This window comes from Aspergillus pseudotamarii (genome assembly GCF_009193445.1).
Source record: "Aspergillus pseudotamarii strain CBS 117625 unplaced genomic scaffold BDV38scaffold_34, whole genome shotgun sequence".
Classification (NCBI taxonomy): Eukaryota; Fungi; Ascomycota; class Eurotiomycetes; order Eurotiales; family Aspergillaceae; genus Aspergillus; species Aspergillus pseudotamarii.
In genome coordinates, this window is record NW_022475048.1 from 221,998 (window position 1) to 240,095 (window position 18,098).

Genomic DNA, 18,098 nt, shown 5'->3' on the forward strand with positions numbered 1-18,098 from the left:
ACCATGCTGAAAGGAGTATTGGATTTTTAAATGACCAAGCCGTATGTTCCATATTGGAGAGAGTTCCAAGCATGAAGCAGCTGTGCTACCTGGTAAACGACTAGCATCCTAGGCCCGCGGCATAGGATCGCCCACACTATATAAGCGTATTACTAGGTAGTCACAGGCTTCATGCATCTACGAAAACAAGATGTGAGACGGGCTTATACAAGATTATTTTGACAGAAGATCATCATTTCACCAAAGTGATCTCCATCTCTTCATAGCCATCATTCTTTGTGCCCTAATCTGGACCATCATGAAGGATTCGCTCTAAAATGACCCTCAAAGAGCCTTCCATTCCCTCTCCTGAAAACCAAATGGCCAGCCATATTGCTCCTGGAGAAGCTGCTTCAAGTCTCCGGATACTATAGCATGGTTATGGCCGTTTATTAGTATGTTAGGTGACGTTGTGGTTGAATATAAAAGGACTTGTCGCCAGGGCCTGGATAATTTTTGACCATCAATACCGGAAAAGTTACGAGAGCCTAGCACTGTTGTTTTCCGTTCAGCCTTTCGGATATATTGCATAGTGCTTAGTATAGGCTGCACCATGGATTGTATATGTATTACCACATCATTGCTTGCCAGTATTTCTTTAGCTTTTGTTCTTATATCCTAGGCATCTGTTTCCGTTCAAAAGCTTAAGATCCATTTTCACATTTTAGGGCTTTGTATCATTACACATGTCATGAAGGGATACCATACTGAACACACATTACCATGCTAACCCATACCGTAACTCATTGATCATGTTGAAAGATATCCGGACACCCAGTCGGCTGGCCCTCAGATCTCTTCATGTGCGTAACACCCTTTAGATGAACATACTCCTGAACAACATCGTTCGCCGAATCCCTTGATGAGACATTAAAATAGTTGATTCCGAACCCATTTCCATCAAAGAACCGCGCCGTTCCCGCAACGACATAAATCGTATAGAATCCATCAGCAGGATAGATATTCTTCGTCTCATGCCTATGTCCAACAAGGATGTGACGCACACCATATCTGCGGATCAAATCAAGATACCTGCGACGCACACGATTCGGAAAAGTCCAATACCCGTCCGGCTCGTCCTCACTACGCTCAAAGGGGAGATGGTGGTGCGCGACGACAATCCTTTCGCCTGCGCGGGCGGCTGATTTGAGCTCTTGCTCGAACCAGCTCCATTCGTCTGCCGTGTGATTTTTGAATTCGGCTAGATCGGTGATCATCGTAATCGAGTTGAGGAGAATAAACCGATAGTCATTGTTCGTGAAGCTGCTGTGGTCGCTCGTGTTGAAGTCCTGGGTGAACTGTTTCAGCGTGGATAAGTCGTGGACGTCATGGTTTCCTGGTAGTAGGTGGACGGGCACCGTGAAATTTGGAAATGTTTGCTGGAATGCGGTGATTTCATGGGGATGCCTGTCTCGATGAGTGGCTCGCCGCTTGGAGACAAGAGTCTTGAGGACTGTACTCACCGACTATTGGTTAGGTCACCGACGGCAATGCAGAAGTCGAAGTCCTCATCGTTGACTTGCTCTGCGGCGAGTTGCATTCTGTGCACGTCATTCTTCCAACCATCCTGCCCGAATCCGAGCTGGATATCGCCTAACTGGCAAAACCGGAAAGGAGTGAAATGATTGGCGGGTACAACTACGCCGGTATCAGCCTCTCTGCCAAGAGACGTTGCTGAAGACTGAGACACTTACCTGAAGGTGTCCGTAAGAAAACGCCGCCACTCATGCTGCTCATGAATGCTCCCATATTCCTAATGAGGGATGTTCTCACAACTGGATTCAACGTGTCGGTGCTATATCAGACGTCACGCTTGATCCAACTGGTGACGTGATGTCGTATCCTCGTTAACGCGATAAGCCAATCAAACGTGTCACGTTCCTCTCCTAGCCCCATCCGATTGATTTGGATGAAGAGGTTACCGCGCCATCGGGCGATATAGAGTAGTTTTGTAGCGGACAATTAATAGCGATAGATCGACGGTCAAACGAGAATCAATTGATTCAAGGATGACGTGAGTGGTTTAATTGACCAACCACGTCAAATGAAGTCTTGGCTCTTGGCTGATCCAAAACAAACCGAAAGGCTTTTCTGCAAGTGAGTCAGTAAACCAGAATCACTCCGATGGTAGGTGTTGGGTCTACACAGACCGACTCGGGTAGATCGTGTGTCTCACAATGGCAGTCCTTCAGCTTAATTGTTGTTGGACATGAAGTTGCCTGGTTGTCGTGGCGGCCGAGGGGGAAAGGGAACGTCACGTGAGATGTGATGTCTCATAATGGGCGGCGTTATAGGGTAGGGTCTTCAATGCCCTGATCATATCATTAGCAAATATATAGAAAAGGTAAATTACCAAAAACTACTAGGTTAATGGCAGTCTAATTCTTATATGACTTATGATCTTGACCCTCCACAATACTTGCAGATATAAATATGCCAAGACTGCCCCGAAGTGTGAAAGGTCTCTAGTTTAAGAATATATTTCACCCCACCATTGTAGGAGAACCTTGAATGCTCATAACCATAGCTATAGCCAGTCATATACTACGGCGTTACTCTGTTGCAAACATTAAGTGTTGAGCGTTACCCGGCAATGTAGCTGCCGACCAGGTTCAATACGGCCGATTATTTTCGCTCTAATGGGGCTCGAGATCTGGAAAATCATACCATATAATCTGCGAGCTAGCGGAATGAAGGCGAGAGGAGAACTGAGACCTTTATGGGTGCTCGACATGGTCGTGGCCGGCTTTGTGGAGCCGAGGACTCGATGTCACTAAAGTTCAAGGGCAGGATGATTGCCGAGTTGCAAAGTGAACGGTTATTGGGTGAAAAATACGCCGATGCGTTTCTTGAACATGGACCTTGATGTCTAAGTTGTAGCGGATTTTAGGGGTCTAGGGTCACTTCTGGTGCGATAGGTCTAGAAGGTGCTAATTGGCTATTCCCCGAACGATATATGCCGGATCCCCAGATACCTAGCGGATCTCATTGGAGCATGTTAGCCAAGGCTAAATGGTCCTCGCACAATGACGAAGCTAATTTGGTCTAGTATAAAGAATGCAAGCCCGGACTCGGATGTGGCCCCTAAGGAGCAACAGGGAATGAATAGGAAGATGGGAAAGATTCCAACCCCCACCCCCACCCACTCGAAGTGACAGCCTAGGTGTAATATGTGGTTTCAGGAGGCGCGTTGGGGAGTTCGTATATATATGAAAAGACTGACCATCCTCTGCAATCTAGACGGAGATTGATGTCGATGTCATCCCAGCCGATGCTAGCGTTATTGGAATTTAGGGTAACGAGAAAACACAACCAGTGCCATATTGAGATCTGGGGACCAACCTGTCTCATAAATTGTCCGATCTGATGCTGCGAAAATGGTAAAGGTGAAGAATATGAGCAATTAATTGAGTAAGATTCCGCAAATTTCTGAGCCCGCTAACTTGTTGACCCCACTTGGACTTGGGAGAAAATGTGCTCATTTCCACTCAACGATAATTTGTCGTTTCTGCCGACATAAAACGGTCCACAGCCCCGTGCCTTTTCTTGGAGCGAGTTGCATGGAGACCAATCATATTACTTAGAAAAGGGCATCTGTGATACTCGGCCATATAAGCCGAAAACCTCACTATCTCTGCCAAGAAAAGCATGGTCCTGGACAAATTAGCAAAGATCCTGCTCAAACATGTGTTGAGTTGTGTTTACCAAAGGATATGATATATAGACTCTAGTACCCCCTACCAACAGTGGTAGTTGGGCAAATAGTGGACCTGGAAAGAAGGGAAGGGTGTAGACAGATTGAATTGACAGGATGCTCCATCATATCTATTCTATCGCGTCTAGCATTCTGTGGCTAACGCTTGTCTGCCCAGCGTATTCAGCAAAAGGGTTTGTTGGATATGGGATATCCATGTACAAACCTCCTTGTGCACATGCCTGCCGCGCATCAATCACAAACCCTTTGAACTGCTCCACGAGCTCAGATAACGACATGGTTATTACATGGAAGATCGAGAGGTCCCCAGGGCCAGAATGCTATGCGACGAACGATGCTTTCTTGCAGACCCTCGCGTACTGCATATACTCCCATTGTGAGATGGTGCCTAACTCTACCCTGCAGAGATACTGGGAGATGAATGTTGCTGGTAGTGAAAAAGACCAGCCACTGCCCAAAGAGGCTTATCAACAGGCCCTACAAAGTATCGGTTTCAAGCCTACTATCACGCCGAATGTATCCACGGTATTGGGGTCAGCCTCACTCGTGTCAGAAGAGCTTTACAATCTCAATTGGCGCACTCTGGCGGTCTTCGAGAAAGTAGAAGCAACACATGAGAGATACGGGTAAGTTCAGAGCCCCAATAGACGAAACCACACTGCTAATTTGCTCTTTTAAAACCCCGCAGATTGGTTCTTCTTTTAACTGGCGCAATTATCCCAATTGGGCTCTCATTTGCTCGCTTCATTCCCGTTCCCACCAAATTGAAGACGACTCTTGATGCATACGTGGTTGCCCCTCCACTCATTGGATACCGACACAAAGTCCCCCTATTCAACACGTTCAACATGCCCACGAGAGGGCAAGCGCTGTTCATCGCCTATCTCATAATCATCAACGTGGTTCTATGCGCGGTAGGCATCAACTCAGCTGACCCCAGTGCGTGGTACACTTCCAACCGTGTCGAGATCCTCACATATGTTGGTAACCGCGCTGGGATTCTGAGCTTTGCAAACATCCCACTGCTGGTTCTCTATTCTAGTCGTAACAATATCTTACTCTGGCTAACTAACTGGTCCCACTCAACCTTCTTGCTACTCCACCGCTGGATTGCCCTGATTTGCGTTATCGAAGCATGCCTCCACTCCGCCATATACTTGCAAATCTACAGCGCACAAGGTGAACACTCCAGCGAAAGCAAGCTCGCGTACTGGTACTGGGGTATTATCGCAACGCTAGCGATGGTCATCATCGTTCCAGGGTCAATGCTGCAAGTGCGCCAACGATTCTATGAGTTCTTTCTTGCCTGGCACGTGATATTCTTCCTGTTAGCGATGGTCGGATGTTGTTTACACATATACTATCGATACAACTTTCAATGGGGGTATGAGAACTGGATATACGTCGCATTGGCAGTCTGGGGATTCGAGCGGGGGATGCGCATTCTGCGGTTTGCTAGACATGGGATCTGCACTGCTCACGTTGCCATTGTGGATGATGAATACATTAAGTTAGAGATCCCAGGAGTCGCAGCCAAGGGTGATGTGTATCTGTATTTCCCGACCTTGACGTGGCGAGTCTGGGAGAATCACCCTTTCTCGGTACTGACGGATATCTGTTGTGGTAGCGATACGGAGTCGTCGAGTACGACGCTCACAACCGAGAAGGGCAGGCTACCTGTATCTTGGACTGAGAAGGGAGAGAATATGGACAAGATGTCTCTTACTGAGATATCTAATACACCATATCAACGAGGGTTGGTGTTTTATATTCGAACCCAGTCGGGCATCACCAAATACCTCCGCGGCACCAAATCGAAGTTCCCAGTTCTTGTTGAATCTTCGTATCATCCAGTGGCCCTTTCAAGGTCAAATGTCTCAGATATGACCAATATTATTGCGATCGCAGGCGGTGTTGGGGTAACAGCGTTAGCGCCCATATTGATGCGCCACGAGGGGTGGCATAGGTTGTTCTGGGCAGTACGCAGTAAGCCCTTGGCTGATTCTGTGGCAGCGTCGCTTGGTGCAGATCGATTCGATCGACTAAACGCTGCGATCTTCCAGAATAGTCGTATGGATATTTCTCGCATTCTCCGGGAGGAAGTCTCTAGGTGTGCGGGAACAGAGGTCGCCGTGATTGTCAGTGGTCCATCCAAAATGGCGGACGAGGTACGACTTGTTGTAGCAGGGCTGATGAGGGAGAATCCAGCGGTGAAATTAACACTATTAGAGGAGTCTTTTAGTTGGTAGCCTAAAGTCTCTGAAGTTTATAAAGAAATTCATGTTTGATTGTACCGATCTGATGTTAGTCTTAGACATTTAGGCGAGTCTTTTTGTAGGATTATAACATTCACGAACGGTGACACCGTTACCGAAGCCTCTGTCAAAGCCGCAGGAGTGGTTAACGGCGATTGTGAGAGCTTGTTGTACATTGTAGCAAAGCTGCAGCGTTCGAACAATTCTTATGCTCTTCGTTTCAAGACGGAAAGGGATAGTATGTGGAATCTTTCAAATGCCTGGAGGGTTTGGGTTTGGACTTGTTCCAGGGGGATTATAAGCAAAGAAACCCTAGGCTAGATTTAATAACCCTTCTCCATCCGCTTACAAATTACTTATTGATACTTCACAAGATTACCCTGGAGCGTATTGTGAAAAGGGGGTTATAGCGCTTTTCCAGAAGAAATAACAAGAGGGGGGGTTACTTTTTCACAGTTATAGGTTCTTCCTCTGCGCTACTCTGCGAAGGGTCAATTAGGAATAATTCATAATCGTAGACTGATATATCCTTTAATGTCAAGTACAACTATTTGGTGCGGCAGCTCTGCTATTCCCGTACACCCTAGCGCTATGTGTAGATCGCCACTACTTGTCATCACAATTGAACATCATTGCAGCCAAAGAGGATGTAGTTATCATGCTAAAGTTTGTTACCACTATTTCAATGCGAATAATTTCACAAGGGGTTCCAGCTCCAGGGGAGTATTGCATATAACATCCCGGACAAGAACCTCATCATGAATAGTCCCAATGAGAGCACCCTACAGAGCCACTTGGGAAGACTTTTAACAAGGGACCTATAAACCTTTTAGTTAAGAGCAATTATATAATACATGGTACAGGGGGGCCTCACCCAAGTCAAATTGTGTCACAATACCCAATTTCTTTGTGACTGGGTCCTGTGCTTTTTCACCTTTACCGTACTTACACCAACATGAGAGATTATTCTCGCCATCTTTAGTACCTCGCTTGTAGTGACAACCCCAACAGAGTCCATAATAAGTTGCATGCCCACTAGAGCCATAGGTCAATAAACCAGGGTGATTGATATACCGGAGAGGGTGTACATACTCAATCTCTTTGATAAACCCGCCATTGTTCTTATCCCAACCAAGACACCCGTCCAGATTGACAGTCGAACTCCGCTCTTTCGGCTTATGTCGGTCCTTCCCTGAAGCGTCCTTATAATGATTCGGATCATTCTTCGGGTCATTAGTGCAGATAGTGTCCACAAAGGCATACGAACTCCCTCTGTAGTCATCGCGAGGTGCTTCATGTATGCTAATCTCACGACATCTCTTTTCCATTAATGCTTTCTGAGAAAGCGGGGGCTGGGATTTGTCGGCGGCAGCGTTAGGACCTGGTCTAGGACTTCCCGGAGGGCTGTGTGGGGGGCTTTGCGGAGGGCTTTCTGGATAACTTCCTGGCATGCCTCCCTGGGAGGACCCAGTTGCGCCTTGACAACAAGCGAATCCAGCTAGGAAATAAGTGATTATAATGAAAATCTGTCGCATTTCTGCGGAGGAAAGCACTGGTTTACAGTGATGTCAAAACAAACGGTAGAAAGCAATATGAAGACTACCTGGCTGGTCCTCCATCTCTTGTTATAAGTAAGGGTGAATAGTACCCCTCAATGTCGCCCTGAGTTATTTAACTTAGGTATTATACTGCGCCTAGCTTAGCTAGTTTCTTGTTGTTATTAAATGTTTATTCTTTTAACTTTCGTGGCCAAGCCGGGCTGAGGTACTGGGCAACGACTCGTTACATTGGCTATATTCCTCCAACAAAGAGTTCAATGGGGCGAGTTTCAGAGATTTTGCTGGGTATCCTCAATTTCTGCTTAGTGCAGATGAATGGCCATTCAAGTAGTCACGGTCCATAACACTTGAGCTGAACATGTTGTTACGGGATAATAGCTATAGGCTTCCTCAAGACTGCACCAACGAGTTTCTTGGCCCCCATACTCAGCGACCTGAACGTGTTAGAGTTACGCTTCCATGGACAAATCCCCACCTGGGACCACATAAAAGTAGACTTTAGTCCAGTCGGAATGAAGGCCGTGGATTTGAAGCAGCTCCGCGATAAATACGTCAATGACGCCACTGGGAATGACGATCACATCTGGACAAAACACAGTGCATAATACACAAATTTGTCTTTTCAGTATGACAAATTGTGCTATGGAAGATTTCCGGGGTTCTAGTTTCCAATTACTATGACAATGGGACCGTGATGGAGGGAACATGGCAGCATATGACATTCCTTGGCGATTCAAAAACGTGGAGTCGTTATCTCCGTATATCGTCTTTATCCAGCTCATAGGTATCAGCATGGCTAGCCAGGACGCTTTAGCAAAGAAGAGGTTCAACAGCTGAGGATTATAAGTGAGCATTCAGGGCAGAGTGTCACTCCATATCCAGCATAGCAGTCACGGCTGGTAGGGGGATCTTGGTATGATTCTCCCCAGCCTGGCCAGCGGCCAGGATTAGAAAGGCCTGTTTATAAAGAGGATCAAAATTGGGGTAGGCATAGACGAATCGCGCAGCATGAGGCACCTCGGATGACCTTTTGATGTGCTGGCTGGAAACCTCAGTTTGACTGTTTGAATTTGGACCTCGTAGGTGTGATGCGGCAGATGCGAAACACCTCTGATCGTCTGTGCCGCTCCGTAAGGCGGCTGTCTCTTCCAGCTCGATCACTTGTTCCGCGACGACAGCGCACAGGTGGCTATTGAGAAGACCTTCCTGGCGAGAGGCGGACCGGAGCACCTTAACGGCCTCTCGGCGGATAAAGGGGTCACGGCATAGGGTAGCCACGTCGTATAGGGGACATATGATCCCCATATCCAGGGAGAAGGAGGGCCTCTTACAACCTTCATTGAAAGAATCAGGCGGCAACAAAGATGTCGTCGATGTGGGTGCATCGCTATCAGTCGTGTTGACCACTGCCGCTGCCAACGAGACAATCATCTGAAATGTAGAGTTGTACTTATCCCACGACTCAAGATCCGTGACTCCGCTCTTGGCCCGATCTAACATTACCAGTCGCCAGCATTGATAGATTCGTAGGGTCTTCAAACCGATGGAATCCCTGTAGGTGAGCTGAGAACCACGAGACTCCTCAAAACGATACAGGGCGGACGACCACTTGGCTATAAGGGCTTCGGCTTGCTGCATGAAATTGACAGACTTGTCCAAAGCCATGTCTGCTTTGTTTGACTCCATTGCTGAATACTCCTGAGATAGTCGGCCAACGTGGTATTCGAAGCATTCATGAGCATCTGATATGGAGAGAAAGCATTCGGGGATTTCGGCGTGACGGCTTCCCACCACTTTTAAATCATCCCTCAGAGCTTTGTCCGCGTCAGTCCGTGTCTATATAATTAGAATCAATCGTCAACCGTGTACGGGACGCAGATTGACGTACCAAGGTCAGAGCCTGATCTTGGAGGCGGTTGAGGATCCTCCGCAAGTGGTCCATTTCCAAGCTTGTGACTGTCGATGGCTTCAAGGACGGGTGGTGGTAAGTCCCTGAATGAGGGTCCTCGTGAACATCCTTGAGAATTTTCATCCCACTTCGGACATGACTGACGGCCGACACATAATGGCCAGACATTATCTATGACGGTTAGTTGAATCGATCTCATACTAAGAGACGCCACGCCTACCTCAATGAAAATAAACAAAATGCAGGAGATCAAACAGACATCCACCGTTAGACTTCGCGGGGAGCCCGCTGGCAGGCCCGGACTAACGCAGGGCGACGAGCTCGAAGATCCCAAGAGCGCCCTGATAGCTGACACATATTGTTGAACTGCGAAGGTGTCAATCCCTCGTTGGCTCAGCCAGTGGCCGTTCTCGAAGTTTTCGTGTAAGGATCCTAATGCGATCAACGCATGGTAGACGGCGGTCTCATGCTGGCTGACCCGCAACACAAGTCCTGACCAAAACTCGGACCCACAAAGCCCCGCCAACGAAGGGACGGTACGTTCATAGAAGAACTGGAACGATCTGGTTTCCCGGGTGTTGCCCGAGTACTGCAGGGTCTGGGAGTAGACATAGGGCAGGCGGAGACAAGTGTTCCGCTGGGGAGGCGGGGGACTTGGCGTCTCATACCCGTCGCATTTGCGACCCGTTGATGTGCACTTCAAACAATGGGGCCTGGCTTCGTCACATTTGATGCGTCGCTCTACGTAGTCCAGATTAGTATGTGGAATCCCACGGGCTACAACACCTGATCTATCTTACTTCTATGCGACGCTCGGTCAGATCCAGAACAACAGTCATTACAACCAGTCCCAACAAATGACGGTGAATGGGAAATAACAGGTGATCGAGGAATGTCGGCCGACTTACTTGCAAGTTGAACAGCCTCTCTTGGCTCTAGGTCTGTATGATCGCTGAAGGCCCGGGGCAGCCAACACTGGCATTTTGGGGGAGGACAGATGCTGATGATCGTTGGAAGACGGGGTGCTATGAATAGTAACACATTCCAGGACCCCCTTAGCGTCTGTAATTTCATCCTATCCACCGGGCCGAATTATCTGCACACCTTATTGGCTACCACGCCTGGCGAGATCCCACTCGGATAACCACAAGGGGTGCAACGCCATGTCGATCTTGGCTAGAGCACCACCATATTGGAGCATAATCAGGATTAGCTTATTTGAAACACATATTGTCCTTCTATCAGAGATCAGGACAAAATAAAACCAAATATCGAAAAGCTTTCTCCGTATACAGCAAGAGAAGGGGCGGTGACAAGGGCGGTGCCTTTTTACCCGAATAAATAATTGTTTACGAGCCCTAATCATGTGATACTTTAGACGTGTAAATTACTTGTTTTGTACGGGAGACATACATCAATTTTTCATTCCTCAACGAAGCAATTTCAGATACCAACGTTACCGCGTACATACATCAAGCCCGAGATATGCAGATAAATAGATCCTGGCATTAAGCGCAATGTAGAGGGGCGTCACCCTCGGAAATGGGTGAAATTCCATGACCACTCCCACCAGGGCCTTTTGACGTCGTCAACTTGACGGAGCTCTAGGCTCATATCTCGGTGGAGCTTCCTCGTACCTTGGCGGAGGTGCCATGGGATGATTTGGGGAATTCGGAGCATTCAGAGCATTAGGGGCATTTGGGTGATATGGATAAATTGCGAGATTTGCAGGATATGCAGGATTTGGAGGAACAACCACCGGGTCTATTGGCCGTGATAATAACCCATACGATTGACCTAACTGGTAAGCAAATTCGGCCGCAGGATGTCTCGGGTATAACAACGATTTAAAATCATGGCACTCTAGGTAACCGTTGTATACTCTTATTACTTCATCTGTAGTCATGGGGTTAGGAAGGAATCTAACGTCTATCATGCAGGACACCTACCTAGATTGAAAAACCTTTGGGCTCCCCTGTCCCCAGACTCTTCTTCGTAAACCAATTCAGGGGGAGACGCGTCTTTGCACCAACAAGCGAGATTCGGCTGACCTTCTCTAGCCCAGAATTGGTATACACAGTGCCAGCATTTGCCTTTAGTAGGTCCATCCCCGCTAGGCATATTAGCCAGCATCCAGAAATATCACGGGAATATATATATACTCAGGCTTTGCAATGAACTTTGATTTGGAATTTGAGTAAGTATTCGGTTTCCAACCAATGCATTTATCCAAGGGGATCTTTGTCCTTCTCAATTGAGTCTGCCCGTTACCGCCGACAATCTTACACAGTGTGAGCAAGTGTTGCTTTGGGAGTTCCCGGCCAGGGCCAGTTCTTAGGTTGTGTTTGTGGTCCTCCACTATCTGGATCTCGGGACACTGCTTGCGCCATTCGGAAGACATGGGTTTAGGGTTTTTCGGCGTAGATAAGCCTGCGCCTTGACCAGCAGCTAAAGCTGATAGATATAAGGCAACAATAAATATGACACAATACATCTCTGTGGAGTTCAAATGAAAGCATTCAAAGGATACACGGAGAGCCGAAAGTCAAGGTAAACGGATAGTCTTCAAAGCACTCCTACAATGACTTCGTTCAGCTGATTTAAATACGCCTGGATACTTCTAGTTTTAATTATTCCAATCACTCTGGCCAGCAAGGACCGCCCCTGAGTTCAATAATGTGGATATCATATTGAACCTGGAGAGGATTTATTTCTTTGTCAAGCGTACCGGGCGTACCGGGCAACGGTATAGTGAGCAACCTCTAGAAATTGCGCTCTCTTTGTATAACGTTGGCTGAGCTTTTTCGGGGTCCAATAAAAGGGTCTAATCGATTTAGTTCCCAAATAGTAGAGAAAAGGCTGCAATACCTCTACCAGTACGACAGCCGGATTACCTCATTGGTCTGTATCTATACGTATAACCTCTTGGTATAAGGGTGATCCGGTTGCATGACCACCGGAAAAACACGGAACATCTTACATATTGCTTATATAATGAGTGGGAAATTACCAGGCACAGGTATTCCATTCAGGCCGGTGCGTGTAACACAAGTCACCAAGACGGCTGTGAGGGATGAAGCGCCTCATCGTGGTGAACGCTATACAACTCTTGACTGGCTTGTACACCATTTGAGACAGGTTACGGGACGCCCCGGACGGTTCTATCTATATTCAAATCCAGTTTATCATTACACAATTTGAGACACAAAATATAAAATTAATTGAAGGCTATCCCGTTACTGGCTGGAAAAAGAAATTACTCAATGGGGTTAGTATCAGTTTCTCTCTCCAAACGTGCCTTTTCCCGGTAAGGTCGGAACTTTTTATTTACTAATAAAGGCAAAAGAAAAGAGAAGGAAAAAGAAAAGCTCTTTATAGCCTTAAACGTGGGACCCATATTAACTGTCGTGAGGAACCACTGGACAACCACGCTGTTGCAGCCCGAGTAAGCCTTCAAGTAACGCGGAGCCTCGACAATGATTCAGAGACACTGGTAAAATCTCTCAGATCAGTTTACAGGCTTGCGAAAAATGAGCATCACTATGGATTTTAAATGCTATATGACTGGCTGGGAAGCTGAATTGGTTAAACGTCATCATATAGACCCACCAGGTAGGACTTAGGACACATTCCTGTGGGGCACCAGTTCGAGGCAATGATGTGTACAAAGCAGACGTGCACTTATTGTACAATTTGAGCCAAAGCGTCCCCCAGAAGAGGATACCAAAATGCTCCCTACCCCTATCGCCTGGTATAGTTACCAATGCACCTACACCCTGCTCAGGCGTCGAGCTCTAGTTAGCACCAAAACAGACTTTTTAGACAACCTACTCTTGCCAAACTGAAAACCACCGACTGTGCTGAATGCCCTTGTACCCCAAGTTATTGACTATGTAATAGAAACTTGTGGTTCGCTGGAAGCGTCCCTCACGTGAACGTTCTTACCCTCATAAAGTATTCTTGCATCAGCAGCAATCACATTCGAGAACTTCTGGAACTTCGGAGGAGAAGGATCTGGAATGTTAACCGTGCTGTGAGATCAGCTCCCAAGTGGCCAAGGTTGCATACTTCCCTTGATTGTTGTTAGATCATTTTGATGTAATTACAGCAAACTCTCCCTGGACCAGTGCCCGGAGTCCGTCCTGGTATCGCCACAGTGTTCAGAAGTAATCTGTAGCCCCTAGCTTCAATCATGTATGAAATTCGCACTTTCGTGCCCTGAGAACTAAAAGAACGGTGATGATAAGGAACACGAGGGACTCAGACTTACCATATCTTCTTTCGTATCACACTTAAGCTCTCCGCGATAGTAGGCGCGACCGTATACCAATCAGAACTAAAACGGTTATCTACCCCGGAATCTATTTTAGACACACCTGAGGGCATGACTTCTGCAGCCTCTCAGCCCCTGATGGTTCTCGTGACTACTAATACGGCACGGGCGTTGCCATCGCCATCGCCATTGGGTGTACGCAGTAACCTGACCATTCACTCTGGTTGTTAGGAGCACCTTGCGGCTTGTCCCCGCAAAACCGGATTTGAGGTGGCCGCCGGCCTGGGGAACGGTTCATGATAAATACTGCCATTTATGGTATGTTTAAACCGCCGGGGGTGGATCGGCTTATCACCGAACCGCCGGGGACGGATCCATTCGTGGTTCTAGATCAAGATAGGACTCTGGAGAGCCAATGGTGGGGAACCACGCGTGGGCTGGACTCTTTGAGCTTTGAGGCAGGGGTTGCTTGATAACCTTTAAGCCATTCGGTTCGGTCCCGTTGTTGAACCTACCGATCACCTGACCGGCACCTAGCTTTATCTCCCGTTGGAGTTGGCCACCTGATTGTCATGGATAGGGTATCGGTATCGGGTGTGATTACCTGGATATGGTTCCGATGGAGTTTATTGAGCTTCGTGTCAGTATGATTGAGATAGCTATATAGAAGGGCAGACATCTCCGAGATCAAGTGTAATCAACAGCAACTCCAAAGCAAAAATCTAACTATCAGAGTCTCAATCTCTCTAGTTATCCTAATAACAAAATCATCTTCACAATGTCTTTCTTGAGGAACTTCTTTGGTACTTCCGCTACAGCGGTCAAGGAGGAGGAGAAAACTCCTATCCGTGCTCTGCCCGCTTCCTGGTACACCTCTCAGGCCATGTACCAACTTGAACGACGATCTATCTTCTCCCGCAAGTGGCTTCTCACCACACACAAGGCCCGCGTCCCGAACCTTGGTGACTGGGTTCAGTATGACGCGGCTGGCTACGAATTCGTTGTCATGAAGGATCACCAAGGAAACATCAAGGCTTGCCACAGCAGCGACCTCGCCCCCGCTCACACGCACATTGACAAAAACGGCTTCATCTGGGTCAACCTGGATGCTGGCGAGACTCCCGAGGTAGCTTGGAAGGACGACTTCGAGGGAGTCGACGAGCAGCCCCGATTCCAGCACTACAACTTCGATGAATACAACTTCGACCACACATGGGACATGGAAGGCGACTTCAACTGGAAGATCCTCGCCGATAACTACAATGAGTGCTACCACTGCCAAGTCGCTCACCCCGATATCCCTACGATCGCCGATCTCAACTCCTACTATGTCAAGACCAAAGATGGCCATATCCAGCACTACGGTGCCCAGCGACCCGACCAGATTGAGAAGGGCTTCCGGATCGCTACTACCTACTTCTGGCCTAATGCCTCTTTCAACGTCTCGTAAGTGGCTTCCTCCTCATACAATTTAGACAATTACTAATTATTCTTCCAGTCCACACTTCTTCTTCATGCAGCGATTTACCCCTGTGAGCCCCACCAAGTCGGTCATGCGCTACGAAGTCTATCGGCACAAGGACGCTAGCGATGAGCAGTTCACCATTATCAGCGACATGTACAAGCGAATCATGTCTGAAGACAAATACCTCTGCATCCACACGCAGAAGAACCTGAACGCTGGTGTCTTTGTCAACGGCCTGCTCCACCCCGAGATGGAGCTGGGTCCTCTCCACTTCCAGAAGACCGTTCGCGAGGTCGTCACAGAACACAGCAAGAAGGAAGACGCCGCTGGCCACGAGATCTGGCCCGCTCAGCGGAATCTTCCCCAGGATTCTACCGTCCCTCAAGACACCTTCGCTTTCCCCACACCAGTAGACAGCTACACCGAGAGGGACGACTTGAAAGACAGCCTCAATGCCAATCTTGCCACGGCAATCGCTGTCTAGGGGGCTGGTGGCGCCCGGAAAAGGGAAAGAAATCCATTCGTAATAGAATTTGCCATTGCATTACTTTTGGGCATTGAATTTAATGATGATGATTTAGAATTTAGCACCTTGTTTTAGCAGTATTTAGCCATGTCAGAATGAATCTTTTTTTTTTTACATTTCATTTACTGTTTCTGAACCTTGGGGTCGTTGGATGCTTAATTCGTTCACTACCTTGGCTATCATTGTAGTTATGGAAATTCTTCCCTATTTTGGATAGCCCACCCGGGCATCCAGTATCTTAGCCAATCAGATACTGTCTCGACATGCCATATCTGATCTAGGTTAGTAGATCTTGGCATGATTTAGGGTTCAATTGAAGAATGCAAGTCCTCCATAGCTTCTGCAGCTTGAATGAAAGGGCTCTGGATCTGCAGGGCGGTGAGTGCTTGTGCAATTTGCTCAATTAGGCAACTGTCGATGCCTGCGGCAGAGCCTGAGAGAAGTAAATCCGAACCATGGCGTTAAGAGTTACCACATCCTTAAACCTTCGTTTTCAGGAACCTTAACTTGAAAAGCCTCGATCTCAACAAAGAGAAATACAAAAACTCCTACAGCAGTATGCCCTGGGAAGCGCAAGTCTGTACGTTCTGCAAAAAGCAATATGTGCACAAGACCGGCCTCCGTGACCACCTGCGCTGCTACACAGGACATCTACGAATACCCGCCGATGGAATCCACGACGTCTTGAAGATTGAAATAATTCTCGACCATGACAAAAGGAAAAAGTGACAGTATCAATGCCCAGTTTGCTCAAAGATTATCAACAGGCGATTTAATTTTATTGAACATGCTATTTATTCAAAGTACGACGATGTTCTAAATAGTGATTCCCAGAAAAGCATCTGGAGGCGGCACCGAGATCGAGGATGGCCGTTCCGATTTGAAGAGGAAATGGTTTAAGGTCTGGCAGTGGAAGGGACAATTTCCTTTTCTTGGACTTGCTTTTGGTCGGTAATTCACTGTTGAGAGAAAGAATCGGCGCTCCGCCCCGTTGTTGTCACGAAGGGGGCGTATTCGCTAATGTCCAATCTAAAACTTCGATCCATGACATACAAGTTTGTTCTGTGCTTTGGCAAGATCACATTTGGAAAACGATTGTTGACATCGTTTGTTTACCCAAATCGGCAAGGAATCTGGCTTCAGCGCAGCCCTGAAAACAACCTTCTGGCTCTGCTGGCTGTCAGTCATCTGGTCTACGATGAGGCACGACGGGTACTATACAGCCTCAATTCTTTCATCTTCCGAGTGCCAGAAAAGATCCTCGTATTCCTGATCGATATTGGACGGGATAATGCGGCGCTTCTGCAATTGGTACAATGGATGAATGGACCACAGCATTCCGAGAATCAAATTGGTTTCATTAAACGATATCTGACGTGGACAGAAGAAGAGCATATCTGGAATGATGAGGGATCATATCTGAATTTTCTAGCAACGCTGAACAAACCTCCTCGTGATGTTATTGCGACACAAGATCATCGTCTGGTGCGGTTGGACACAGACTGTACGTCATTGTGTGGCTGTCGAGTGCGCTATCGCATGGGTGCGATCTTTGGAGACAATGACGGAGAAGTCAGCAACGAGCTAGATACATAGGGGACTGTTTCTTTCGAGTTATACAAGGGCCATAGGACTTTTGGCCGGAATACGTCTCGATCTACCACATACGGTATAGCCTTGAGAAACTGGAGATACATCAATAGCCCATGGAAGAAGTTCAGGTAGTCTTAGAATGTAGGCAGTTGCTTTGGGATCTTTATCAATCATCACTTCTACCTTCCCTCTATGTCCATGAAATCTTCAGATCCCCTCCGCTCGGCTCTTAATGTCTGTCTTTAGTTGGACCAATTCAAGTTTCCATAGGGCAGTATTTATCATTTATTATGAAGTGCATATATATGAAACGTGGTTTGGCTTTGAAGGATTTACTCTAGTACTCTGATTATATGAGGACATACTCTAGGCAACTAGTCAAACCTTCTTTTTCAATGAACCATTATATCTTTTCTCTGAGATTTGAAAACCTGAAAAAGAACGAATCGTACAAGCATGGCCCAGCATAAACCCCACCACCTCATACAGCAGAACTAAACTACGGTGTTTGGTTATTTTCATTAGTTCTAGAGTTATAATATTTATAGAAATTCTGTATCGGTCTTTCCTAGTTGGGAAAAATGAGCGACTCGACATTCGATTGCAAATGAGGTTGAGCCTGGTGGATCCATGAGTGGGGAGTGCCCCAGTGATTTTATGCATCCAAACACTAAAAGTTAGGGTTACAGCTAGTATTATTGCTGTTTCATAAGGACACCTTTCTGGCTTTTCAGTTTTTCTATCCCTCAGTGTTCAGACACCTC

General features: G+C 47.2%; 7 protein-coding genes across 7 annotated transcripts; 3 read left to right on the forward strand and 4 right to left on the reverse strand.

Annotated features, from left to right (window-relative positions):
- Positions 1-593: 593 nt before the first annotated feature.
- On the reverse strand, positions 594-2,213 carry BDV38DRAFT_249599 (metallophosphoesterase family protein). The gene is made up of 4 exons (XM_032054861.1): positions 2,190-2,213; positions 1,734-2,130; positions 1,503-1,677; positions 594-1,446 (listed from the first exon to the last, which is right to left on the reverse strand). The coding sequence occupies exons 2-4, from the start codon at positions 1,786-1,788 to the stop codon at positions 783-785; spliced, it is 894 nt and encodes a 297-aa protein (XP_031912543.1). The 5' UTR covers positions 1,789-2,130; positions 2,190-2,213; the 3' UTR covers positions 594-782.
- A 1,637-nt stretch (positions 2,214-3,850) lies between these two features.
- Positions 3,851-6,076, forward strand: BDV38DRAFT_293900 (putative ferric-chelate reductase (Fre2); the record flags this gene model as incomplete). The annotated part of the gene is made up of 4 exons (XM_032062370.1): positions 3,851-4,380; positions 4,443-5,377; positions 5,768-5,922; positions 6,029-6,076. The coding sequence occupies 4 exons, from the start codon at positions 3,851-3,853 to the stop codon at positions 6,074-6,076; spliced, it is 1,668 nt and encodes a 555-aa protein (XP_031912544.1).
- A 634-nt stretch (positions 6,077-6,710) lies between these two features.
- BDV38DRAFT_249600 (uncharacterized protein) lies at positions 6,711-7,358 on the reverse strand. The gene is made up of 3 exons (XM_032054862.1): positions 7,102-7,358; positions 6,884-7,044; positions 6,711-6,827 (listed from the first exon to the last, which is right to left on the reverse strand). Exons 1-3 carry the CDS (start codon positions 7,335-7,337, stop codon positions 6,766-6,768), a joined length of 459 nt encoding a protein of 152 aa, XP_031912545.1. The 5' UTR covers positions 7,338-7,358; the 3' UTR covers positions 6,711-6,765.
- Positions 7,359-8,304: 946 nt separating this feature from the next.
- On the reverse strand, positions 8,305-9,490 carry BDV38DRAFT_112543 (uncharacterized protein). Its single transcript, XM_032050993.1, has 2 exons — positions 9,457-9,490; positions 8,305-9,382 (listed from the first exon to the last, which is right to left on the reverse strand). Exon 2 carries the CDS (start codon positions 9,252-9,254, stop codon positions 8,436-8,438), a length of 819 nt encoding a protein of 272 aa, XP_031912546.1. The 5' UTR covers positions 9,255-9,382; positions 9,457-9,490; the 3' UTR covers positions 8,305-8,435.
- Positions 9,491-9,892: 402 nt separating this feature from the next.
- Positions 9,893-10,447, reverse strand: BDV38DRAFT_249602 (uncharacterized protein). The gene has a single exon (XM_032054863.1). The coding sequence runs from the start codon at positions 10,141-10,143 to the stop codon at positions 9,919-9,921; it is 225 nt and encodes a 74-aa protein (XP_031912547.1). The 5' UTR covers positions 10,144-10,447; the 3' UTR covers positions 9,893-9,918.
- A 3,906-nt stretch (positions 10,448-14,353) lies between these two features.
- On the forward strand, positions 14,354-15,842 carry BDV38DRAFT_249604 (uncharacterized protein). Its single transcript, XM_032054864.1, has 2 exons — positions 14,354-15,196; positions 15,249-15,842. The coding sequence occupies exons 1-2, from the start codon at positions 14,529-14,531 to the stop codon at positions 15,697-15,699; spliced, it is 1,119 nt and encodes a 372-aa protein (XP_031912548.1). The 5' UTR covers positions 14,354-14,528; the 3' UTR covers positions 15,700-15,842.
- A 943-nt stretch (positions 15,843-16,785) lies between these two features.
- Positions 16,786-17,337, forward strand: BDV38DRAFT_283971 (uncharacterized protein; the record flags this gene model as incomplete). The annotated part of the gene is made up of 1 exon (XM_032060157.1): positions 16,786-17,337. The coding sequence occupies one exon, from the start codon at positions 16,786-16,788 to the stop codon at positions 17,335-17,337; it is 552 nt and encodes a 183-aa protein (XP_031912549.1).
- Between the last annotated feature and the right edge of the window lie 761 nt (positions 17,338-18,098).

Coding starts and splice junctions, on each gene's coding strand:
- BDV38DRAFT_249599 (XM_032054861.1), bottom strand. CDS start 1,788: ATGGGAGCATTCATGAGCAGCATGAGTGGCGGCGTTTTCTTACGGACA. Junction 1,678..1,733: donor TTTCTTACGGACACCTTCAG/GTAAGTGTCTCA, acceptor ATACCGGCGTAG/TTGTACCCGCCAATCATTTC. Junction 1,447..1,502: donor GGTGACCTAACCAATAGTCG/GTGAGTACAGTC, acceptor TCATCGAGACAG/GCATCCCCATGAAATCACCG.
- BDV38DRAFT_249600 (XM_032054862.1), bottom strand. CDS start 7,337: ATGGAAAAGAGATGTCGTGAGATTAGCATACATGAAGCACCTCGCGAT. Junction 7,045..7,101: donor GGGTTTATCAAAGAGATTGA/GTATGTACACCC, acceptor CTATGGCTCTAG/TGGGCATGCAACTTATTATG. Junction 6,828..6,883: donor TGTGACACAATTTGACTTGG/GTGAGGCCCCCC, acceptor AAAGGTTTATAG/GTCCCTTGTTAAAAGTCTTC.
- BDV38DRAFT_112543 (XM_032050993.1), bottom strand. CDS start 9,254: ATGGAGTCAAACAAAGCAGACATGGCTTTGGACAAGTCTGTCAATTTC.
- BDV38DRAFT_249602 (XM_032054863.1), bottom strand. CDS start 10,143: ATGAGACGCCAAGTCCCCCGCCTCCCCAGCGGAACACTTGTCTCCGCC.
- BDV38DRAFT_249604 (XM_032054864.1), top strand. CDS start 14,529: ATGTCTTTCTTGAGGAACTTCTTTGGTACTTCCGCTACAGCGGTCAAG. Junction 15,197..15,248: donor AATGCCTCTTTCAACGTCTC/GTAAGTGGCTTC, acceptor TTATTCTTCCAG/TCCACACTTCTTCTTCATGC.